Source organism: Cariama cristata, unplaced genomic scaffold (assembly GCF_000690535.1).
Source record: "Cariama cristata isolate BGI_N322 unplaced genomic scaffold, ASM69053v1 scaffold5340, whole genome shotgun sequence".
Classification (NCBI taxonomy): Eukaryota; Metazoa; Chordata; class Aves; order Cariamiformes; family Cariamidae; genus Cariama; species Cariama cristata.
The window spans coordinates 73,088-99,964 of NW_009595144.1; the positions used below are offsets into that span (position 1 = coordinate 73,088).

Below are 26,877 nucleotides of genomic sequence, written 5' to 3' on the forward strand. Positions count from 1 at the left end.
TTTCCCTCTTCTCCTCCTCTGCAGAACATTCTGCTACATGACACTTTCTCATAAATGTGCTCCTGCCTCTAAGTTGCCTCTCGCTTTGAGGGAGCCCAGTGCTCCCTGAGTAGGGACATATCCAGGTCCCGGGATTCCTCTGCTCCCACCCAGCCATCTGTCTCAGACGACCATGTCTTTTTTCCTCCTCTTCCTCTTGCAGACCTGGATTTCTCGGCTCTTTTTTTCCAAATAGGTCTCCAGGTTGCTCCTGCAGCTACCAGCAGAGGAGCCAAGAGCACCATCAGAGGGGTCCAGTGTCCTCCGACAGCTAACAAGTGACTATCATTTGGGAAATGCTGTTATTCAGGCTCTTAGACTACAAGCAGCTCTGAGCAAAAGCATTATTTTCTGCAGTCAGTGCATTTCAAAAAGCTCCATTCCATGGGTTAAGACCACACAATAATAACACTAGTACTCTCCCAACAGTAGTCCTGCTTTCTTCAAAATGTTTTCGTTCAGCCCTGTCCTATGCATGGTTTGAGTTAGTGAGATGCAGATGGCAACTCAGGAACCAACTTCCTTCGTAACACTGGACTGAGTGTTACATCCAGCTATGAGCAGCAGCATACAAACTGAAGACTTCTGATTTAAAAGCAACTGCAAAACCTCTCACTTGCTACCCACCTCACTGACAGAAACACACAGGGTACTTCAACTCACATGCTAGGATAAAAATGAAGCCAGTGTTTTTGAGTCTTACCTTTGTTCATCCATGTGTGAGCAGTATAGTGACGCTCGTCGTGTGAGAATGTACTGATTCCATGTAATTGCTGAAGCATTGCCCGTCTGGAAATGTAACCTACTGCCACAAAATCGCATGCATTGCAAAAGGACAAGAACAATTGAGCCAACCGTCATCATGACATTTATACGAAAGCAGCCCTGAGCAGTTATTGTCCTAGCTCTTCCCTTGCATGACAGAGCTGTCCTGCTGCAGCGCACTGGTGTCTAGGAGAAGATTTAATTTAGGGTTTGGGGGTTTTCTGAGAATTTAAAAGATAATTTGAGTAAATGATTCCATGCTCACCTTTACAGAGCAGCGATTGCAGGGATTTTTTTTTTTTAACTTCCTTTTGTTTAGTGGAAATAAACCTGGAATTTCCTTACTTTCCCATGGAATTAAGAAAAAAAGGAGAGAGGACATTAATGAAAACATGCATGCTATCTTCAGGGGAGTGTTCTGACTTCTCTATTCTCAGCTGCAGCAAAGGCTTCATAAGTGGAACATATCCTCACCTATCATCTCTTCCAAGAAATTGTCATTGTGATTATTCTAAAATAGTGGAGTTAGCGCTAACACAGAAGCATAAAGTAATTTTCTTCTTGAAGTTAGGAATCATGAAAATAAAAGTATCACTTGTTACAAGGAATGAAAAAAAACCTACCAGTGACACAGATCAACATTTTCACTGCAAATGTTTACATTCATTACTGAAGAGTTTTACAATTGACTGTCAGTGTCTTGGATGCTATTTATAGGTCCTTTCCTGGTTTTAACATACCGAGTAATTGATCTGCTTATAAAACAGATAGAAAAATCGACATTTTTGATATGGAAACCGATACATTCCGTAAACAAAGTTAAATGGTTTATATTCTCCTTACTTGGAGATTTCTAAAAGTTTTAATCCCAAATATCAGTCCTAACAGAAGCTAATGAAACTGTTAAAACATTTGCCAGTTTAAGGTTCATCATCTTAAAATTTTTAAGAGAAATCTGTCACTTTTAAAATTACATAGTCAGGAAAGCATGCAAAGCTCTGAATGCCAGTGTAAACATACAGTAAGGGGATTATACTTCAAATATGAATTTGCACACAGTAACATCATAGAGACACAGAGACCAAACCATATTACTGACGGCAATGTTTCAGCAACACAGAGGAGAAAGGGGCAGGAAGTAACGCTGCAGGGTTTTCACGCATTTAAGAACATTGCATGTTTACTTGGCTAAAAACATCTGCAAACATGTTTTAATAGCACCATTCTAAAGCTGCATTCCACATAAAGCAATTCACTAGAAAGCAGGAGAAGCTGTCTTAAGCACAAACAATGCCATCATAATCTGGAATTTTACTGTGAATGATTTCCTACTGGGCCAACTCAAATAAGTTTCCCCAAAACTATGTTGAAAAGCCTGTGAATATGCTGCTTGCAGAGCATTCAAACCAGGGTAGTTATGTCTGCGCTTACACAGAGCTCACAGCTGTGGGATGCTTGACCCTGCTTGGAAAAAGTTCTGAAGTGTATTGCCCTGAAGTTGCTACAGTTACAGCACTGTGACCTGAATGGCTTCATGGAATCGTACTAATACAAGACTGACGTAAATGACAGCAAATAAAGGCCTGAAAGAGAAAATAGATTCAAGTCACCAGACTTGGATCTTTAGTTTGATATTTCCAGAATATGGTAAAGTTCAGGCTTAGGTTTTAGTTCAGCATATTTTAAAAACAGAAGGGAACTGTTAGGGCAGAACTATTCTTCATATTGAAAATGAACTAGAAATAAGCATTTTTATAGAAAGATAAAAACACGAGAGATCTTTACAGTAAGCTATCGAGCTTCCTTATTCAATTGTATGAATTGCTTCTCTTGACTTTGACAAGCAAACTGTCTTCACATTCAGATCACTAAGAGCTCAATTTAGATATAGGTTATAAATTTGGACATATTTTTTTATTAAAGACATCACAATTCTCTAGAACTTTAATCTCAACCTAAATTACCCATTCTGCTGAAGCATCTTTTGTAACATTGATGGTTTGGGGAAGGATAGTATGTTGTATAACTTTCATATGTGGAAGTACCCAAGAATAAGGTGGAGACAAAAGGCATTATAGAAGAAAAACCTTGGGTTCATTCAATAACAAAGTCAAAATAGTTAATGTTATAACGAAGCAAGTGAAAGTATTTTAAAGGACTCTCTCCCCTCTGACAGATCCTCTGCTTGTGTAACTGAAGTGTAGTTAGAATAGCTTTGCTTTAAAAAAACCACTTTGCAACGGCTATTATCACATGACTTTAACAATCTCAGAATATTCTTATACTCTTCCCTAGTTCTGTATACACAAGAGCCCACCACCTATTCCATTCTGCCACAGAAGTACCAGAAACCACCCAATGGTGTGTTCCACTTCCAGAAATGTTTCAAAAATTATTTCAGATGTAGAAAAACAGTTCATGTTGATGTGAAGTGATTGTTAGCAAGCAGGAAAATGTTAAAGTTGAGCATGCAGCGCAAAACACACCCTCCAAATTCAACATGTCTATAGTGTGCAATTAGCTTAACTTGGAATCAAATCATCATTTAAATTAAAACTAACTAGACATTCAGTGAATGTAAGAACAAAATTTTCATTTAGTCGGTTGTTTTAAAAACAAGGAAAATTTGCAGATTCCTGTAAGAAAATAAGTAAATCCTAGCATCCTAGTAGAACCTGACAGAAAACGTACTCCAAGGGATAACCAAACATGCACTCTACCTAGCCCAACAGAGTTGGCAGTTAGGCAAGAGCAGCTCACATGCATCCGTGCAAGTCTCTTCTCCATTTCTTCTTAGGCCTTTTCTGGCCATTAGACATGCTCTTTCACAAGGCACCTCAATCTTCAGACAACCTCCCCCCACTGCTTTTTCCAGGGATAAAGGGCATTGCAAGCTCTGTTGTGACCAGATTTAGGCAGACACACACTTGAACTCCACTTAAACCTCTGAGGGAAACCAGTGGTTAGATCTGATAAAGATTACGATTCAGTCTAAATGACAGCTCCACTGGCTTTTTGCAGTCTAGTGACTGTAGCACTCAGCAGCTGTAAGCTGTAGGCACAAGTCAGTCTAAGAGGACCGACTCCATCCATCCATCCATCCCTGCCTTCTGCATCTGTAGTCACAAGGTATAATAACAAACAGCATTCTTCATGTCTGCCCTTGAAGCTGAGCCCCTGATGGCTATGATGCTCAGCTGAGAGGCTGAGCCTAAGGTTTCTGGCCCTTCTGGTCCCATTTTTTATTTACTGTGGACCTAATACAAAATACAGATTCGTTCTGGGGAACCTGAACGCCATTGGTAAGGTCTAGAAACTGGGCTCCCTCTTGCCATAACAACCTACTTTTTATGCATGTCATCTAGCAGACTTCCTAGACAAGTGCCATGCTCCATCTATTTGGTTAGGACATTCGCTCTCAGAAGCACTGTCTCTTGGACTGCATCCTAAAGGGATGCATTGAAGTATGCTGAATGCTGAATTGTCCCCTTACTCCCAGGACCACTTGCCATTAATTTTGTTGTGTCTGTATCACAAGCAGACCCAGCTTTGCCCCTTGCTCACCTTTAAAATCTCTCTACATCTCCTTTCTAAGAGGAAGCAGAAAAAGAGAAGGTTTTTATTTTACTGACAGTAGAAAACAAACACACATAGTCTCATTTCCACCATAACTGAAAAAGAACTTAACACTATGGACAAGTCACTTCTGGAAACAATTCTGTTCCCCCAAGAATAATCTATAGATCTTATAGTTCAGTGTTCAAGCTGAATACTTCAAAATGGATATGAAAACTTTACAGATGATGCTGGAACATCCTTCCTTGGAACGCTTGCTTTTTTGGTGCCAAATGTTTTATTACAGCCATGCAGAATTTGCTGTTCAGAAATCTTTGAGTTTGTAGTGCCCATTAGACCAGAACTGCTGTGATTTTGCTAAATATAGGAAAAAAATAATTTCAGCTTCCTAATAACTTCTTTTTTATTTGAATAAAGCTTTCTGCAGTAAGGAACAGACTTTCTAGATACAGAACAGGTCCCCTATGCAACATTTTTATCGGCTTCTCTGCACAGACAAGAAATGTGGTGACAAACTGAGCAGTTAGTGGAGACTGTGGTTTACCATACTGTCTCTAAGTTATTTCCTATTATCCTATTCTTGCTGTTACTAGTTACAATGATGTAAAATGACTTCAAATGCTACCAAAATCAAAATTATTTACAAGCAGAACCAACACCATAATCCCCTCACTGAGAAATAATGAAAAAATTTCAAGCCAAGGTCTTTTTCATCTGCTATGCAAGCCTAGCTGTGAAAAGCCATAGCACTTAGAGGCCTCGTGAAGTGTGGTCCCATGACTGCTGTAACATGCTCAGTGGATCAAGTAAGTGTCAGCTTTACTGGCTGCGTGGGCAAGGATTTTTACCAGAAATCATCCACTCTGCAATATGGAGAAGCAGGGCAAAAGGAATGGGGTGGAGAATATAAGCTGCAATAACCTGCAATAACCTCCGCAGAGAATCCATTTCTGTGGTTAACTACCCTTGTGATCAAAATGAATCCCCTACTGTCTCCTTGAAGTCATGCTTCTGCCTTAGTAATTTATGTCGGTTACATCCTGTCCTTTTCTCAGCAGACATGGACAGCAGATAATTCCCTTCCTCTCCGCAGTAACCTGCCATGCATTTGAATAATTTTGTGCTTTTTCTTCAATATTTTTCTAGATCAAGCAACCAGGTTGTTTCTCTATTTCGTTGGAGGCCTAGGAACCACTACCTTTGAAAACTGCAGTGATTGTCTTCTAGGCCATCATCACTTAGTTCACACCCTGTGAACATCTGTGGGCTTCAGACCCAACAGACGCAAGAAAAAAGGAGCCAATGACAAAACCAGAAATCTCCCTCTTCTTCCCGAGCCTCGCCACATGGGAAGGAAACCTAATGGTCACAATTCACTCATCCAGTCCAAAAAAATCCAATGTGCTATGCATACAGCACTGCTGCAGACAGCATAACAGTGTAGCCATAACTGACAAGAGAAAACCTGATATAAATTGTATAGAAGTTACATACGAAATACTGCAATACACAGCATGACATGAGCTGAGCCCAGTTCCTCAGGCTGTGAACTTTTTACAAGATAACCACTCAGTATCCTATTTCCAAGACCCTGACTACAGCTTATTGGACTTAGGAGAGCAAATGACAGCCCTTCTCTATGGTTTCACGCACATACTTACAGGCTAATACTGATTAAGGTACAGATCAATCCTAAGACTTTGGAAACCTTGTTATAGAAACAATAGACCAAAGTAACAGGCTGACATACATGCACAGAAAATTATCGTAGAATTTGCTGAATCTAAAACCCAAACCAAAAGCCTCAAAAAACTCAGCACCAAAACCTAAACCAAAATCCACCAGGAAAAAAATCTGGAAGCCTCTGCCAGGCTGTCTACAAGGCTTGTGATCCTCACAAATACTTTTGAATAATAAAAGTGGTTTAAAGTATATAGGATATGCCAAATACTACCCATTTCCAAAACAAACTGGACAAAATCACACAAGAGACAAAAAAACTTATCCCCTAAACAGTTTTAGTCATTCTATATACAGATGCAAAAGAAAAACTTCAAGTATAAAAGTAGCCTGGATCTATTAAAATGGAATTTGTATTATACTTGCCATAGAATTTTTGATAAGGTTATTAATGACTAAATATTCTTGAGTGGTTCATTTTGCCAGCTCACAGTGACATTTCAATTCAAGAGCTCTATATCAAATTTTAACTACTTATAATCAAAAGAGTTAATCCAAAAGCTGAGGTAAATGTTGAAATTTAATTATTTTAAAGAAAAGCTAAAGCAAATTCAAAGACTCTGCTCTTAGCATTCCTAGAAAATTACAATGCACAGCAAATCCTTGTTAGGATTCCTTGTTCAGAGGCAAGTTTGTAGCACTAAGCCCTAAATGGCCTTTCCAGTCAAGGCTGATTCAGCTGAACTAGTTAAAAACTACATAATGGGAAATAAAAACAATAATTTTAAAAAAAGGAAAATTTTCTATCACTGCTAGTGGGAGAAAATAGATTTCCAAACACAACATTTCAAAGGAAAAACTCCACTCTGTCTTTACTTTCTTCCTGAGACATATGATATAATCACATATGGGCATACATACACAGAATGCCCCAGTTTCTGTGTGAATGCAGGCAAGCAAGAAAATATAGCAGTGTCTGCCAGCCCAAGCTCTTGATGGCAACCAGCAAGTCATGGCAGAGAACACCTTTTGGAGAATGCAAACTGGCTTAAAAAAAGCAGAATGTTTGAAAAAAGCAATAACCGAGAAGTATTAAATCTGAAAGACTTCTCAGAGTTAGTTATAATTACTAAAGCAGAGGACTGTGTGCCAGTATATGTATCTGTGCACATATCCATATACCCACCAGCTATATAAGTATAGCCACACTGAGTTCCCTCCCACAACAATTTTATTTTTATTCTTTAACGTCACTGTTTTCTTTAATTCAGTGCTTTAATCTAAAATTACAATTAAAAATTTGACTGAAATACAGATTTTGTTTTCCTATGCAGAAAAAAAGCAGATGTTTTGGGCCTATTCATCTACACTGAAATTCTTGATCAGGCTGAGATCTCTGCTAGATGGAAGGGGGCTTTGACAGGTTTAACAACTACGCAGTATTAGTTCTTAGACTGAGATGGACTGGTTTGGATTTGTGTGACAGGATAGAAGGCAAGCCAGGTAGGGGTACACATTTCCCCTAAAGAAGCCAAACAAAAGGTTAATATAATCCCTATTTGAATGTTTCTGTAAGGACACCTGCAGACAAAATAGGGTGCTAGTCGGAGCCCAGAGCTGGAAAAGACTGAGACACGACCAGTGCAAATGCAAGGAAATCCACTAAACTTGGAGACAAAATACATTCCCTTTCTACAGAATGTTATCATGGGACAGAATCTCTAAGTATTTACAGAATTTATTAGTATAGCTGTGAGAATACTGCATTTATGAAACCAGAAGGTACTACAGGACAACATGTAACATTTTAAATAGCATAAATGGTATTTGAGAAGTGCTGTTATTAAATGTCTGGCTAATTATTGACAAAAATATAACCATAACAAGCTATTTGATCTAGATACTAGTGTTTTTGGTGAAAAAAAACCCAACAAAACAATAGGCTTTGAAACTGAAATAGCAGTAATCTTTAGCTTGGAATAAAATCTACTTAAGTTCAAAAAGCTCTAGAGTTTTTCAAGTTTTTCCATGTTGGATGAGGATACTGGGAAAGACATAGGTTTAAACACTAACAGTAACCATGCATACATAGACATCTCTCCTCTGCTACCATTACTTGGCTTTTGAATTATTCTTCTATGAGTGTGGAAGAAATCTCTACTTTATGAAACTGAACAGTTTGCAATATTTTGACCAGCAGAAAACAAGACAGCCCCTCTCCCTCCATTTTCTTCCTATGATTCATCACTGCAAAGACATTCTTCAAAAATGCTTTTCTGTATCAGAAATTCTTCTGCACATGTAAACAGGAAGAGTCAGCCAAATCTTGACAATCAGCTAACAGGAATGAAGTCAGAAGAATTTATTGTGTGAAAGTTGCTTGAAAATACGCTTGATGAAACTACTGAAAATACAGTTCCTATTGTACCAAAAGATCAGATTTAAATAAATAGATTTTGAAATCCAATGCAAGAGAAGACTGATTTATTGTTCTAATAGATAACTTACAATTAGTCACCAAAATGTATTATCTTTTTAATCAAATCAATTAGAAGAGGTTGTAAAAAGCAGGAACTGGAAGCATTATGAAAAAATCTCCAGGTGTTACCAGTGCCTCAGAGACAGGCCTAAGAAAGGGTAAGAACCATTCACCCACACACAAAGGCTTTTTTTTTTTTCTTTTAAAAAGTATAAAAAGTGCTTAACACTACTGAGATAGCAATCTCTAATCAAAATTCTACTCAGGTGGAATAATAAAATCCTACCAAATACTAACCTGAAATACTACTTCTCTAGCAAGGACATAAAATATGTATCTTGATTCATCACAGGAGAATATGAAAAAGAAAAAAAATATAATTTCTTGTGAAGATATCTATTGTTTATTGCAGCATATGCTCCTAAGTAGCCAATAAATTCTTAGCACAGAGAAGATTTTTTTGATTTTATTTTGGAACAGCCCAACCAGAAGGTTTTGATCAAAGCCAGTTCCACATTTTGGAGACAATGCTTATTCTAAATATATTATTTCTCAAACCCTTTAACTTCTCATCTTCCCCCTCCCTCACCCTCCTCCTTACCCCCAGCTTAAAAATCTTTCAAGGATCATACCACCTTCCACCATATTATTTAGTACAAAAACCTTCAGAAATAAATCAAACCACTTGCCAAAACAGTATGTCTAGAAATTCAAGATGCATGAAGAACAGTGGAATGTCAGTCATTCCAGACAGATCAGTTAGTACAGCTAGAAGTCAAAAGGCATCTAAAAAAAAGTTTACCCAAGTTGGACAGATGGCTTTGTTTTAATGACAGAATATAAATAAACAGATAATTATTTTAGTCTATAGACCTGCTGAAAGGTGACTTGTACACAAACCCACAGATTCAAGGACAAACCCAAACCATGCTCCATCATATTACATGTTAATGTAAATTACTCTAAAGACTGTCTGGCTCTTTCCTGCAAGTCATTCCATTGACCTTAGTGAAAGTTTTAATACCATTGAAGTGACACCATTGATACTTTCAAACAGGGATTTTTTTATGTCACTTACTCCTTGTCCCTGAAAGGAAGTTAGATGACTATCTCTAGAAAGAGATATACTTTAATATTAAAATTGACAGGTATTATAATTAGTGATGAACAATAGAAAGTGAATCTTTCATGATACCGATAGACAGAAAGCATCATCACGCCATCAAAAGTATCACTGTATTACTAAATGTTTTGTACACAAGGGTCAGTGGGTCCTTAGGGGGTTGTAAGTTCTGCCTGTCAGTAACCCTACTTACCCTGGGAGGATGGGAAGGAAAAATAAAAGCAGCAGCATAAAAGAATTAGGTAGTACCGTAGCCCGGTTATATACAAGTAGTGCTGATATTGCAGCAGTATCTGCATAAAAGAATTCCAGAGAGTTTGGTACTACATAGGATGAAGAAAACCACACAGCAATAGAAACTACTGTGGCAGTGACATATTTTCCACCACGAGCTATTATATGACAATGGTACTTACCATATTTGTGTGGTGCATAAAGAGAGGTAGATGAAAGGGTTATGTTATGATCATCATCAATAACTAATGTGGAGGAAAAAATGGTGATTATGCAGATGAAAACTGCCCTTATGCACAGGAATTTATAAACACCTCAGAGCTCTGTAAATCTGCTTTAGTATAATGTTCACACAGGAGCCATTAATTAATCCCAGTTAAAACTCAAATTTATAGCAGGTTTAGTATTTAAACAGGACTGTTTCTTATAACTGATTGCTGAGGATTACACTTTGTCATATGTTACACAAAGCCTACAATGCGATTTAACATTTTTGCCGTTCAGCCTATGACTTAATCTTCGAAGAGTCCATGATACTGTAACATTCTCCTGAAGGAGAGATACTTGGTCACTTAAGAACCAGCAGTGTCAGCTGAAACGTCACTACTCCCCAAGTTTTTGACCCTGTTCCTCTGCAGAACGTTAATACTTGTCTAGTAAAGTCAGAGAAGCAGATCACGTGGGCATTTCTCATTTGCTTTCGTGCAGAGGGAGTTGGATAATTTAATCCAATATAAAAAGCTGTTTAAGCTAAATGTTTCTGCACTTCAGCAGAAATCAACAACTCAAAGTATCTCTCTTGCACCAGTATCCGTTTTGGTGTGATAGCCTCTGGCAATGGGAGGTGACTTCTACCAGAGTCCTAATGACATAGCTGGAACATGGTAATACCTTCAGTGAGTGCAGTCATTTTGCAGAGTCTCTGACCATGCTTTGTTCTGCGTGCCATGAATAGGTAAATGCTGTTCATAAATCAAAGTTTAAGGTGTCGGTCTATATTCTCACTAATAAATAATCACACTACTTTTAGACAAATTTTGGTTATTTTACATGCAAATCTGAGACTGTTCTTCGGGCCATTTGTACGGTTATGAGATCTCTTTTTTTAATTCTGAAAGAGTCATGGCATTGTCAATTGCCTCTCCGTTACAGCATCACGGGGGGTTCAGGCCATGCTACAGGCCAGACAATAGCCACAGGAGATTATTATCTCTTAGGCACTTAGGAAATAATTCTGCAACTTGATTAAAATTAAAATCTGGGTTTTTAAAAGACTTAATTGTTAAAATTAATTATTAAAATATTAAACCTATCATTTCTGTTGTTTAAATATTATTAAATTTTTACCTATTATTAAAATTGAATACAACCAACACTACAGTCCTATATCATTTATTTTGATACTATACTTTTTCAGTTTTTGATAGACAAGCTTTTCTGCACAGACAATGCATTGTTCTATGGCAAGAACATGGAGGAGCTGGAAGCATGGGAGACAAGGGTGAAGGACACCACCAGCAGAGGTGGAACTCTATCAAGATTGAAAAAGAACATGTCAGCTGAATGCTTCTGCTTAAACTATCTTCAGTGAAACAGCTGGCACTGCTGAAATTAAAATGGACTTATTCTAAGTTTTAAGCACAATGTATTGCTATGAACGGTCCACTTTGTATCTCAGTTTCATCGAGACTCTGCACTCAGGTAGATCAAGATTTGAAGATATTTTTTTTTCAAGCATTAAAGCAAGAAACTTATTATAAATCCAAAAAACTGATTAGATTATGGACTATAATTTTACTGTAAATGGTGACCAGTGATTGTGGAATTTTATAAAGTCTTCAGTACCAATAAATAAATATATATATATGTGCAAAGCCTGAACTCACATTCTAAAAATATCTTACTCGTTTTCAGACTTGATAAGTAGAGACAATGAGAGTTTAAAATGTTAGTACTACTAGCTGTCACAATAACTGTACATAAGCTGCTATGAACAATCGCTTTTCTGGAACAAAGCACCCGATCCATACAGGCGAGGCGACGGCTGTAAGAGTTCAGTGAGGTTCAGCATACCGCACCCCTAGGCAGCACAGAGCTCAGGAGCAGGCTTGTTAGTAACAACACTAACACACAGGGGTTGTTCTAATTCTAAACAATCAGATGAAGACAACAGTTCAGGGCAATGACTAGGACAAGGATCATGCTAAACTTATTTGCTTTCACTCCCGGTGAGAAATTCACAAATACCTAGCAAAATATTCATTGCCACCCACCTTCTGTGGTGACTGGGAGAGAAATCTCCATGCAGGCTGCAGACTGTGCTTTTCTGAAGGGGGGCCTCCCCGGCCCTCGGCGGTTTGCTTTTGAGACATCTGCACTGGAAAGTCGTTTTCCGGAACTGCAGCTCTGGGACGTTGGACTTGTACAGTGACCATTCACGTGATCTGGAAAGTGAATGCAACAAGTGCTAGGTAAAGTGCCAGCTCCCAAAATTCAGAATGGAGCAGAGATGTACGTTCTGGTATTTAAGAACGGGTTAAATCAAATCTTCTGAGAATAACTACTTATTTGTTTTACCAACCCAGAATGTATACGTAAGAATAACTCACCATATCTTTAAGGTATACTTTGAAAAAAAAACAAACCCAAGGGACATAGAACTGGTACATGTTCTTACAGCTGCAGGTCCCACAGCATTTTGTTGACTGATGTGTACAGGCAATTTATCAAGATACTGCTGGTAACACTGTCATCCCTGATGTTGTGTCTCCTAACAGATACCATATAAATTTGAACACTATCTTTCCTTTTTGCTCTGATAAAGAACTGCAAGTGTAATTTACTACAGGATAAAACTTAAAGCTAGACATCTTCCCTCCCTGACTCAAAGCTGCAGGAAACAGGCATCTAACTGCCATTATTCGGGATAATTTTAAAATTAGCCATAATATTGCTAAGTATTTTATTCTTTATATACCACATAGATCTATTTTACTGCTAAGGAAACTGACTGCTGATCAACTGATTTGTCTGCTACAGATCCAAAGATATGTGGGTGAGCCCTTGGATCCCTGCTAGAAGCCATGGTCAATCAGCACAGAACATGCTGCTGTCTGATGGGGTGAAAAACCAAACACGGCTGCTCTAAACTCTGCCTACATTTGTCTGTTCTTCATCACTGGCAACAGGTCTTTAAAAAGTCAAACCACAACAATCCACTGGTCAAGGCTTAGATCAGAGTGGGCTGGACTGGATTATAAAGCATTCATGCAATATTTTTCTTCCTCTCATATTGGGTAAGGCAATATAAGAATTACTGAACGCAATTTTCCCCTCAACATATGAAAGGATACACACCCAGGTATAATTAAATTATTTTTGGTCAGCAGGTAATTCATACTTATGAATTTAAGTAAACAGCAGGTACTAAGCATAACAAAAATTCAGACGTGTGCAAGCACACTGAGTATTTCTGTCTAAAACTATGGAAGCTCAATACTACAGGTAAGGACAAGCTTGGAGTTTCTGCCTTCATTTTAAATGTCAGGTTATTTATATCTGAGAATTAGATTAGTCTTTAAGATTCTGTATATAGGTATCATATTTGGTTAACTCTCCTTGATTTGTATTGTATCCAAGGAAAAGATGAATGTTAATATACCAAGATAAATTTATTTCTTGGTTACCATGCCACAATAGCTCCACTGTACATGATTGAAAGTTATTTCTATATTCAGATGATAAAACAGATTCTATACTGAATACAGCATATACTGTGCTATTATATGTAGTCTTCCAATGTGTAAGTCATGTCCTTTCCATGTGAAGGTAGCTCAGTCTTAATGAACAAAACTGGAAAGAATTGTTCAGAATTATAGTTTAGAAAGCAATTTAATATCTGTACTTCATAATGAGATGGCTCTGTAGGAGACACAACTTTCATGATTCTTATCATGTTTCTTAATACATAGCTATTAACTGAGGTAACAGTAGATATAAAACTGATGTGGATGATTCATTTAACTTATAGTTGGGGAATTTTGCATAATATGCTGGAACTATTCATATATTTCAGAAGTAATTCCTTTGAGATCGGGGGCTTTGTTCAAGGGCATAGGCTGACTGTTCAACTCAGCAACAGACACATCCTCATCCAGCTGCTTCCTTTCTTCAAGATTCAGTTTGTGTGAAGGAGTTTCAGCATGATATCTAATTATCTCCAGGGGGATCCTAAGGAGTGGTGAGGAACATAACAGAGTAAAAAAGAATCATATTCTATAGAAACATCAACAACATTTGTTAGTCCCTTTCCCTGAACATTGTACAGAATGGGCACAATTCATCTAAACGCCTATGCACTATGCCAAATTTTAACAGAAACGCTGCTATGTTTCTCTTAGTATGCTTGCTTGTCTCAGTTACCTTCAAAGGCCGAAATGAAATAAAAACAATCAGTTGGATCTGGGCACCTAAATCCCTTTAGCTGTTTTGACAATGCCTTTCCAAATAAGCAAAGCCAGTTCCTATGTAAAAAAAAAAACCCAGGCTTCATCCTAGAAGTTGCAGGGATATCCCTTCAGGTATGAAGTTGGTGACATGTTAATGAGTGCTACAACAATGGGCAGAAGAGGGATTTCAGTGATCAGCTACAGAGTTTTCTGTATTTTAACACTCTTCTGTTCTTCTGATTAGATACTATTATTTTTTAAATGTATACAACAAGGAGCAATGCAGCTCTTCAAACCTTAGTAAAAACAAAAAGACTTTGTACAAAGAGTAATATAATTATGGGAAGTATGACTGCAATGTTTTTGCTGAGAAGTTGATAAGAATCAAGCAGATAAAGACCACCCAAATCTATGAAAAAATCCTATGTATTTAAAAATTAATTTCTCACATTTTTTATGGTATAAGCTCAGTGATACAAAACGCTTGTAAAGAAAGGCTATGTAGTATTTAAGAAAGCATTCCTTATCATATTGTCTTATAAAAAAAGAACTCTGCAAGAAAAGTGGTAAGAAAAAACCCAATACTAGTTTCCTACAGTATACTTCCTAAGGAAGACTGTGAGAATGCTCAAGATATCACCTTTTGCCAAAATGACTGCAATGATTTACTAGCCCTCTGAGACTCGAGTCACCTGATCCTCCTTTGCCATGACAGATGTCTTCCAAAAAAAAAAAGAACAGATAAAGGAGGCCTATAAAAACCTGGGTTTTTTTTCCAGCTTTCTTCAATTTGCAAGGAAGAACAACATTTTAACTTTTTCCTTGCTGGCTTACTGCTTTTGTCATCTGGTCACTGGGGCTTTTCTCATATCAGAAATATCAGTTGATACTGAGCACCAGTTAATATCAGAGACATTAACACTGGTACTTAAGCAGCAGTGCATGGATTGCTCTGTGCTGTTGATGCAATAGTGCAACAGCTCCTAACTCACTCTTGTTCTGGAAAAGGCAGAGAATAGTGGCTTGGGGAGAAAGCACTGCACAAAAAGCCCCCTTCTCTTTTCTACCCAAAAGACCCAAATACCACTGCATTTGCCATCACCTCCTACCCCTTCCCATGGGTGCTGCTGCTCATGAGATCAAGGGAATTCACGTGATATTCTCTAGTGCTCCTAGATTCAAGTAGCAAGTACCAGAGTTACTAACGCACTATATTCGAGCATCCTGGCTCAGAGAAGTTTATCCTTGAAGCAGTCTCCAGACTGTGTAACAGCCATCCCACTCTGCCAGGGCGGCAGCCTTTTCTCCTGTTTGTGGATAGGGAGCTAAATAGCCAGGGCTCAGTTTGTAGCTACTCTGTTCATTAATTTAAAAATGTAAGGCTCATGCAAGCCATTGGAAGTAATCATAGCAGATTACCCCATCCTACAATACATTAGTCCATTTTATACTAATTTAACTCTGCTGATTTAATAAAGCAGCTAGTAACCCATTGTATCTAAGATGTATTAAAATATATGAAAGAGAAGTTCATGACATAAAATTCTCTATTGTTCTCCATATGCTGCTTCTACAGTGCACGTCCTGGATGTTTGCCTTTGTCTGGGCTCATAGCGTTACCCATACGAATTAAAAATGCTTTAGCTATCCCTGTTACCAAACAGTAGCACCATTGAGTGCAGTGTGCATGCCAAAAACTGCTCAAAAAAAGAAACAGAACTATGCAGGATGGAAGGCCAGTGTGTCACACAAAATACCAGTGAGATGACGAGATTAAGAAGAACCAAAGAAATAACATTAGTTACTGTGAACTTGACGAAACTACTGAGAGGTGCCTTAAGAGAGATGCAATGCGTAAGATGACAGCAGCAAGCCTGCTGGAAAGCCTCAAATAAATCTACTTTTTTTGAGTAGTATTACACAGACTGGGAGTGTATTATATATATACACATGCTGATTTTAATTTACACACAGTAACATGTATGAGTTTACACAACCTGCCTTGTCATACAACTGTTTTAAACTACTTGGTGACCTTTACAAAAAGCAAAAGGAACCAACGATTTACCAGTGAAAAGCTGAATTCTTGTTAAAACCAAATTATTTAAGTAAGTCAGTAAGAAAGGAGAAACATGCATTTGCAGTTGCTGCCTAGTAAGTTTGTTACACTAGACATAATAAAAAAAATAAGGCTAACCATTTTTTTCAGTTCTAACAAAGGGATAAATTCGCACAGAAAAACTAGCTGAAAACTAGTTCTTAAATAATGATCTGAGAGAGGCTGAGAACAAAGGAATTTAAATATGACTAATTAGAAGTATTATATCATCATCCTAAGTTGTAAGGTAATAATCAATAAAAGAGCAGGCAAGAGGACGAGAGAGATATGCTTTAATATGGAGCAGAAAGAACCTGAAAAATGAGTCTCAGAGAACCTCCTCAACAAATGTTGAGGAATACAATCTCTGCTATTAAAGGAAGGAAAAGTCCATCTGTTTCCACTGGGGGATTTTTGTGTATTACCAATAAATTAGATTTTGGATAACAATTATGGGTGTGACTAACCTTTTTTCTTTACATAACAAAGAGATACACATTTAAATCAAGGAAAAAAGAGATCTCATAACTGTACAAATGGCCCGAAGAACAGTCTCAGGTTTGCATGTAAAATAACCAAAATTTGTGTAAAAATAGTGTGATTATTCATTAGTGAGAATATAGACTGACACCTTAAACTTTTCACAAATTATTCTTAAAAGAAAATCCCTTACAAAGTCAGGATCACAATTTTCTCTTGGTGCAGTTCTGTCAGCCAGGCAGGAGAGGAGGCGTGAGCCCTAGCAGAAGAGGTTCGTACAGATGTACTGCCAGCAAAAGTGTACATTTACCATCACGTCTTCATCAGTTTGAAGAGGAAGGATGAATTGTCCTATTGGCAGTCATATTGCTAGTACATTTAGGTCCACACTAAGAGTATAACGTGCTGTCATTGTAATATTCTGCTTGTGTAATATAATGGTATTCTTATTCTGGTAATGAACTCCTATCATGTGCATGATCCTAGATATCATCATTTTTTTTTTTTTTTTGATAGCAGGGGGAACAGATTTATTTTTCAGGGAAATAAAATACTGTGAAGTGGTTAAAAACGTTAAGTGTATTCTCACTGTCAGAGCCCCCTTTAAAACTAGTATTATTGCCTGCAGTTACGAACAATGACACCAAAATAAAAAATAAACACTATCCAAATGAAGAACACTAAGCATATATTACCACATGTCATAACATCACCTCTACATTATCATATCTGAAAAACCAAACCTGGCAGTGCAAATCTAAAAATAAATCCAGCTTTGTTCCCTGAGAACAGTGGGAAAATTTTGGACTGCCTGGATATAACTCTGCTCCTCAGATTCCTCTGCTGAACTTCTATTGTTCATATAACACTACACTACTGGACTGACTGTCTCAAAAAGTACGCAGCACTCAGTGTGCCTCAACAGAATAATGTAACATAAATTGTTGCTATGCTTGTGCAATAAACAGGAAAACACAGACAGAAAATGTGATTTAATTCTGAAACACAAGCATGAAACAGGATACATCCTGAGCTGCACAGGACAACACTCAAACATGCAAGTAGAGTGGATTAATCACAAGACCACTTAGGATATCAACAACTAGTCCCGAGCACGCCCTAGTAGTAGCATTGCACCTGTATTTTCAAGATGGAAAAATCTGGGTTTAATTCTGTGTTTCTGAAAATGAAAAATTCTTCAAAGAGTTTGGACAGCAAACATTTTTTCAACTTGAAAATGACAAAAATAAAGCATGACACATATGAGCTAGAGACTTTCTAAACAAAAATCCACCTTTCCATCTGAAATGAATGAACAAAATGTAAGATAATTACAACGAAAGTGTTTGTAGTCTATTCTAACAAGATTCTTCAGAGATTCCTCCTCTCGATTTCCCAAAAATCATTGGTTTTAACTAAAGATAAGAATGTCTGAAACAACTGAGTTAGCACCACTCCAGAGATGCTAACATATAAATAATTTGCTTGCAAATACTCAACAGAAAAAGGCACAGACTTGGTCAAATAAGGCATTCCAAATATAATTAAGTTTACACATAATTTTTATACAGCAATCAAACAATTCTAAAAAAAAAAAAATTCCAAGTTTTTCCAACCTTTATAACATGCACTGTAGATTTTTGACAGATTTCATACCAGGTTATTGTAATAAATAAACTAGTAACAATTGTTCATTCTTATTTAATGCTGAAAAAAAAGATTTTATAGTTGATAACTTCCAATTCCGAATTCTTATTTATCCTTCTTTTGTTATCACTTTGCTGTCAAAATAATTACACATGGAAAATTATTACTTTCTAAATATTCTTCTGCTTGTACACATAGGTCAGTTACTAAGACTTTGGATGTTGCTTTAAGTTCAACAAGGTGATAGGACCATCTGTCTCATGCCTGAGTCTCTGCCTACAGATGACAGCCTTTGTGAGCGCTCAATCCCAATGCAAGTTACTTACTATAGAGGACCTCTGGGTCCAGGCTCTGTGTAGCCCCAGATTTTGACTGCTGGAGAGAATTACAACCTGAGAAGTGTACAGAGACCACAGAATGGAAGAATACTACATATGTGTTTGCATTGCTTGAAAGGAGTGGAAAATTACTTACCTTTGAGAGTCATCAGTAAGGAACTCTTCTTTAAGTAAAAAACAGAGAACTTAGGAACAGTGAATACCTATTACATTGTGAGTCTAACAGTTGCCTATCATTTTGTTATTATCAACTCTTAAATGTAGGATGATCTTTACTTCTTGTTTTGTTGTTTCAGCTAACAAATTCTACTGCCTTTCCTTCATGACTACATTTAACTGTATCAGTTATAAACATTTTAGTTAGGGTACCATTTTGATAATTTTAAGCACTTACCTTTCCTTTGAACTACTTGCTTGTTAAATCTCCCATATAGATCAGTTTTGTTTGTTTGTTTTTAAATCTGGAAGCATTAGAACTCAGAACACAGCCCCTTTCTGCATTTGAAATATAACCACACAGCACATGCCTGTTCTGCTGTAACAGCTGACAGAGTTAACCTGCTGGTCAGCTCTTGTTGCTTTTTTAAATTCCAGTTATTTAGACTGGCAGAGTGCTAATATATTTGTTAATATAAGTTCTCTTTTAAAAATGTTTGACCATAAACCTTCTCTTATTTAATTAAGGAAGAAACTGGTGCTGTCATACACCTGACCTTCAGGAGGTGAAAGAGACTTTCGTCTAGTAGGGTTCTAGCTACAGAATATCAAAATCCAAACCTGAAAATGTGAAATTGCAGAGAGGCCAAACATTTAAAACTATTTCTGTAAAAGTGGAAGACTTTAGTCCAGCCCATCTTAATAGTGATTGAACTTGCAGCAAAAAAAGGCAAACTGCATCCTCCACTGAATCAGCAAGAGCACAGCCAGCAGCTTGAGGGATGTAATCCTTCCCCTCTATTTGGTACTTGTCAGACTGCATCTCAAGTCCTGTGCCCAGTTTTGGGCTCCTCATTACGTGTAAGATATTTACATACAGGCATGAGTTCAGCAAGGGTCCACCAAGTTGGTAAGGAAGCTGGCACACATGATGTAAGAGGAGAGGCTGAGAACTCAGGGGTTTTAAGCCTTAAGAAGAAAAGACTGAGGGGAAACCTTACTGCTGTCTGAAACTACCTGATCCCAGATACGGAGAAGACAGAGCCAGACACTTCTCAGAGGTGCACAGTGATCGGAGGAGAGGCAAAGGACACATCTTGGAACACGGGAAATTCTGGTTAAATATTAGGAAGAATGTTTTTCCTGTGTGCATGATCAAATACAAGAAGAGGTTGCCCAGAGAGGGTGTGGACCCCTTGTCCTCGGATGCATTCGAGACTCAACCAGATACTGCCCTGACTCACCTGGTCTAACTACACCTGCTTTGAGCAAGGTGGTGGCCTAGACAACCTCTAGAGATCCCTTCCAACCTTAATTATTCCATGATTCTAACTACAAGCAGAGTTCAGATGATTCCTTAATTTAGCTGGTATTTTCAGACTGAAAAGTGAACAGAAATTACTTTACCCTCGGGAAGGAGACACACACTAGACAGTCCATAAAATCATTTGCATGTAAAAATATACATCATTTTCAATGTATATTGCCAAGCAGTTCAAGAAAAGCATTGTTACAGTTGGATGTCTGAACTGCATTTTCTAAAAATGTCAGACCATGGAGGAAAGCAACTCATATAATTTCAAAATTTCTTAAATGTTCTTTAGCATTGTAAACAGAATTACAGATCCAGAAAAACTAGTACAGAATGCTCCACTTAACATCTACCACTTTGTCCAATGCAGCAGTAAGCAAAAACAGATTAAAAGCTTCAAAATTTTGCCAGTGCCTAATGTCTGCTGTAAACTACTTTGAAAGGGTAAAGCAAGAATTGCTGTAACCCCACTGCTCATCCTTAAAATAAAAATGAGGTCTTCTTCATGATATCCAGGTACTGTTTCACAGGCTTGGGAGCATCCAGGAAGTTACACTTCCCTTGCAATGCAATACAAAGGCATGGAATGGTGGATGTTTTCATATTATAATTCTATTACAACATGCATAAATCTTTAAGGAAAGAAAAGTCAAACAGATTCCACAAACCTCGTTCATAATGGACAAAATGGAATATGGAGTTATAACCAAAGCTCCTTTGTCTGACCTCTACAATTGCATTTTATGAAGTCAACTTTCAGAATTAAAGTTTTTGGGCTTCTGCATCAGAAGACATTTGTCAAATCCTTGAAAAAACCTGAGCTTATTTGGTACTTTGTCTAGTTTTCCACTGCTGTCTAAAATGGGAGACATTAACTCTGACCTGGTAAAGAATTCATTCACTGCTTATAAATATCTGCAGAAAGCATAGGAAATTATATTAACTTTTTGAAGATCACAGCTTAGCAGGAGGAAACAAAAGATGTCTGTCTATTTGCATTTTCCTTTGTTCTTTGGCTAATAAAGTCTAGGTGATAGCATAAAATCTTACAGTGAAACTATCTGTTCTTAGCAATTAAATAAAAATCAGCAGTTACCAAGTATCTCCATCTTTAGTTGGGACTTTTATCTAGCTCCCTGTGATCACCTGGAAAATTTGAAAGCATTTAATGAAATGAGCATAAATACTTCCTAAAAGAAAAATACAAGCTGATGCTTAAAGTGGCTGGTAAAGAAAAGTTAGAAAACTCTCATACAAAAGTAGTAGTATATGTCTGGATATATCCTAGATTCTCCACTTAATTAAATTAGATTAGGATTATCCCCATAATTCATTTCACTGCAACAGGGCACGGAAATGTAGATGATCTTTTCAGAAGACTGGGAAACAGTAAGTGTGGGCCGGAATAAAGATACTATAATTTAGAACTGCCTCTGAAGGGTAACAGGGAAGCTGTACAGTACATGCAACAGTAATGTCACATCTTCCTTCTGGCCAACTCAAATAAACATTGGGTTACTTTGATCTGCAGTAGCTAAAACTGTCAAGAAGTTTGAATGTATCCCCACATATGGCATATTCTTACATTTCTGTGTGGAGATATGGCATCCACAGGTGACAAGTTCTCCAGCAAGGATAGATAATAATCAGTACATCAAAGTAAAAAGATGCTGAGGTCAACTTTATCAGTCATACAAGCGTCAAAATGGAGTCCCAAAGTACCTTTAAGTCATTACAATCCTGACAAGGTTTAACTAGAACACTCTGAGTCATCAGATCACACATTATTCCCTTAAATGCTAGCAAACTGCTCCCAAAGCAATTCTCAGTACTGGCAGCACCTCCACCTGAAATGGATTTAACTTCTACTTAACCTCTACTACTACAATTCAAAGCAAAGTGAAAGCAAGGACATTACATGAGCCAGATCCTAAGAAGGGAGCAGAACTCTAAGCTGCCAAATGCTAATGTATTTCCCAATTAGCTGCAGTCAGTTCTGAGAGGAGGCGATCTATCAGCACTCTGTAAAAAGCTATGAGCCAGAGCCAATGGGATGGATGTGCAATATCTTATCATTTGAAAGTAGTGACTCGAATATCTTTACAAGAAGTGTGGGCCGGAGAGTATTGTTATCCGTTGAATATGCAGACTATGGGTACAATCTCGGGCAATGGCCAAACAGTGGATAAATAATCTCTAAGAGCTCTGACAGTGTAGCCAGGACATTTTGGAGCAGAAGTAAATGAAATGCAGACATTATTCATCACCTTTTCCAGGAACTCTCATTTAAATTTAGCTCCTTACATTGAGAGAGGCTTTTTCCAATCTGTTGTAAACTAAGCAATCTATAAATCAGCACAGTTTTAATGGCTAGAATAATGAACAGGAATCTTCTGACCTTCTAACACAGTCATGAAGGATAACTGCAGAAAGTTGTTTTCTTTTGGTTTGTTTTTAAAACCTTCCTCTGCAGTTGATTAGCCATGAGTATCTGCCAGCTCGTACACTGTATGCTGCTTCCACATGCTTTACCCTTAGCAATCCACAAGACTTCTTGGTAATGTGAGTACAGGGTACTCAATAGCAGTGGCAGTAACAACAAACAGAATGCTTAAGTGACAATTTGATAATACCTTTTGGTGTGTATGAAGCTTTTGAAATTAACGGAGTTCCACTAGTTTCTGCAAGATGTTGAAACAGACCTTCTTAAACTTATTTTTAGTTTATACTTAACTTCTTCTACATTATTAAAAAAATAATGAGTACAGGTAAATAGAGGAATGGTAGAAAGATGACTTCTGAAATCAAAATCACAGACAGGATTATGCATTCTATTAATCTTCAAACTTCCCTACATATGTCATACATTTAAGATAGATCATCATGCCTCTTATGCTCTTAGGTTGAATTTGTTTAACTCTTACAGCTTTCCTTTCGTACAAGGTTGTCCTGCTTCCCAGTCCCTGGGGTTCTGTGCAGGTTTTGTTGTTGTTGTTTGGGGGTTTTTTGGTGGTTTGTTGGGTTTTTGTTTCTTTTTTTTTTTAAAAAAAAACCCATAAATCTGCGTTCAATTTGTCAATATATTTTAGGCTATGCTTACAATATTGTCCAGCTCCAAACATGATTACTGGAAAACCGATGATGAGGCAGTTTTTCTCTGATACGCAACTTTTTTACATTACACAATAAAGCCCTCGCCACTTCTAGTTACACTGGTTTGTTTCTTGCTTTTCTAAAAAACTATAAATCCAGTCTTTTAGAGATAAAATTTATCTTTTTCTTGTGTTATGATTCAGGATCTAAATCCATTTCATGCTATGCGTCCTTCAAGATTACATATTTTTAATAATACTAACAAAAAGAAGTCTGAGCTGCAGAATACAGTTTAGCCTTAGGTCCTACCCTATGGCTATTTTGATAATCTAAGTATTCACCTTCCCCCTTAATAGCTGCCCATTTGTTTAGTGATATTAACTTTACAGGTCTATAGCTGCCTACATCACTCTTTTTACCTTTTTGGAGTATTATGAGTATTACAGTTTTCCACTGCAAATTTTTTTTTTGTGTGTATCCCTACATTCCTAGTTTCTCAAACATCACTGTTAATGATAAAGTTATTTCAATTAAATCACTCTCTACACTGAAATCTGCACAATCCGGATTGAATTTCCGAATGATTTTTCAACATTTATTTATTGACTCTTTATCAGGAACTATTAGCAATTTTCCAAGTTCCTCAGTCATTTATAATGTGGAAGACATATTTATTCCCCTGACTTTTGCCTTGGGGAACAGCGCTACATTGGTTAATACATTGGACATGATTCCTAGTGACAGAAATACATGATTCCTAGTTACAGAAATTAAGTTCAGCTGCATTATGCAAGGATACGATCCAACTTTATTTCTATCTATAAAAAGACACTCAAAGTAATGAGGCATGGCTACACGGCTTTTTCAGTCAGATTACACAAGAAACTTCCCATGAGAGCAAAACTAGAAAGGACTCTTTGAAACTGAGAATATTTAAAAACAATTATAAAAATCTGCGTGTGAACCACACATTCCAACCCAAATGCCAGGAGCAATCCCCTTTACGTGGGTATTTAAGACGACATGATCTGCCCCATACATTTTTAGGTTACTCAAGATGTTGAATTTTCATTTTAGGTTTTTTGAGGTGGAATTTCTGCTCTCACTATGCATTTCCACTGAAATATTAAAGAAGAATTGAGAAAAAGGTTACAGCAAACTGTGTACTTAACACAGTTGGCTGAGGTAATCTCAGGGAGAGGACTGAGACACAAATGACTGATTTCTGATCTGACTTCTCAGAAGTTCAAAGACACCATAAAATATAGATGTTCAACCATCTTATCACTGTTGTGGCATGGAATTTGTACATCAAACAAAGAAAATACACTAGCACATGCATTGGGTGTTATAGGCAGAGATAAACATCACTGACAACCAGTTATAACGGCTCAAGTGTGTAAAAAGTTCTGGAGCCTTTTCCTAATAAAATATTACACACATAGTGTGTAATGACTGGCAAAATGTATCTACATGAAAGAAATGAATATTAAACGAGCAAAACGCTGAGAGCTGCCAACAGAACTGTATGGGTTAATAGGTGGTTTTTAGAAAGCCTTTTCAGACAAAGCCTCCAAGGTTATTGTGTTATCTCATGAATCAGTTGGTAAAATGTTTTGCCAATGAATGTAAGGAAGTTTAAAGCTGTTGGCTTTCGCCTACCGTACCAAGATCAGTCTTAAGATCTGTTGGCAGACTTAACTTTCTTGATCCTTTAACTGAAACAACAGAAAAAGGAGAAAGGTAGTTGTTAATAAGTAAGAAAGAAAAAGGAGCGAGGGAAAACAACATGCCATCTTCTGGTTAATAACATGTTGCAAATTTGTAGCAATTTTTAAAATCAGCATATAAAGGCAGAATTATGGTTTAAATATTTTCATATACACCATTCAGCAAAATAAATGTAACTGAACAAAAAAGCACTGGAAAAAACATTACTCCAGTTCTCAAGAAGTGAATGGTACTTTACACAGCTTTTGCTGTGTGCTGCAATATCTTACCTTGTGATGACAGGAATGATTTAAAAAAAATCAAATAAGATTAAGGCAAATATTGCAAATGCTGATTATGCAGCATATCACAAATATTTAAACACCTGGAAGCCAATTTAATAAGAGGGTGCAATGAAATTATGAGTTCTGATGACATCATACCTCAAGACACCATTTAAAAAAAAGAGGGCATATTGTACAGTAATGGAGACAGAACACACTATTGTAATATTATGGAAAGGAAGACAGATTGCACAGAAACGAAATACAGCAGCTTCAGGATACAATGGGGTGTTATCTAGACATCAAAATATTGCACTTAATTTACTGAAGATTTAATTATCTGTTGTGTTCCAATTATGCAATGAAACTATGATTTTGCTTCTGTTCAAAAATGTTTTCATTTCCTTACATGAGTACATTTTTAAACAATGAACACCAGAGAACTGAAATGAAGCATGTCTTGTAGCAGTCAAAACGGCATTACATTTATTAAAAGAATGTCTTAAGAAATCTTTTATTAATTAATCAGAGGACTTAATTTCCAATATAGTTCTTTCATTTTGCATTTATTCAGTATTTTTTCACATTGTTTTCTGGCTTTTACGCCTTACCCATACTGTCTGTTACTAGAAGTGAACAACGAAGTATTTGTCATCTAACTATTATACTTCTAAAGAAAGTCCCACATGGTAAGTATCATAGTGACAGGAACACTGGGACATATGAATATAAGGAACAAGTCCTTTGTAATTTCTATTTAATAAGATTTTAGGTCAGAAGGATGCCCAGAACAGCCACTTACCATTCCAAGTCGCAGAGCCCCTAAGGAAATTCTGTTTCATTCTTTTGCAGTGTCATAAACTACAAAGCCTGCAGTGTGGCAGAAGAAAATACTAGCTGGCATCTATGTTAGATGTTTTTCTTTCTTTCTTCAGGGAAGAGTAGGGGAGCCCTTCAGGCTCTTGAGCAACATTCTGGTATCAGTAGAACCAGCAGAGCCCTCCAAGTAAACCATTTCTAGCTGTCACTTTAACTGGATGCTTTGGGACAAGGCAAAGAGATCTCTTCAGGTCAACCCAACATCAAAATATACACCACTAACACTACTACTTGAAAATTCTCTAATTTGGATACCAAGTGTTGGGCTTCTACATCTGTTTTAGGCACTCACAAAAACGGCAGCTTGATTTTCAGAATAGTCTTTTGAAAACATTCCATTCATCTGAGCAGCTCTCATACTCTCTTTCAGACTGTGAATGGAGGATACTGCTCCAGAAAAATCAGTGCTTTGCTACAGAGAAAGAGGCATCACTTGTGATATAATCTCCTTTAAAGGAAAGGACATCTGGCCCAAGCAGTGCTCTGAAAATGAATTACCAATTCCTAAGGAAGACTGTAGGGCACTTTACTAACAG

General features: G+C 37.2%; 1 protein-coding gene across 1 annotated transcript in view; it reads right to left on the minus strand.

The window, feature by feature from the left end:
- STXBP5L (syntaxin binding protein 5-like) overlaps nucleotides 1-26,877 on the minus strand; it is a gene marked incomplete at its 5' end in the record, with an annotated part of 52,517 nt that overhangs the window by 10,336 nt on the left and 15,304 nt on the right. Inside the window, one exon of the mRNA XM_009700828.1 lies at nucleotides 12,170-12,340. Coding sequence (XP_009699130.1) covers nucleotides 12,170-12,340 — 171 coding nt within the window. The remainder of the gene's footprint in view (nucleotides 1-12,169; nucleotides 12,341-26,877) is intronic.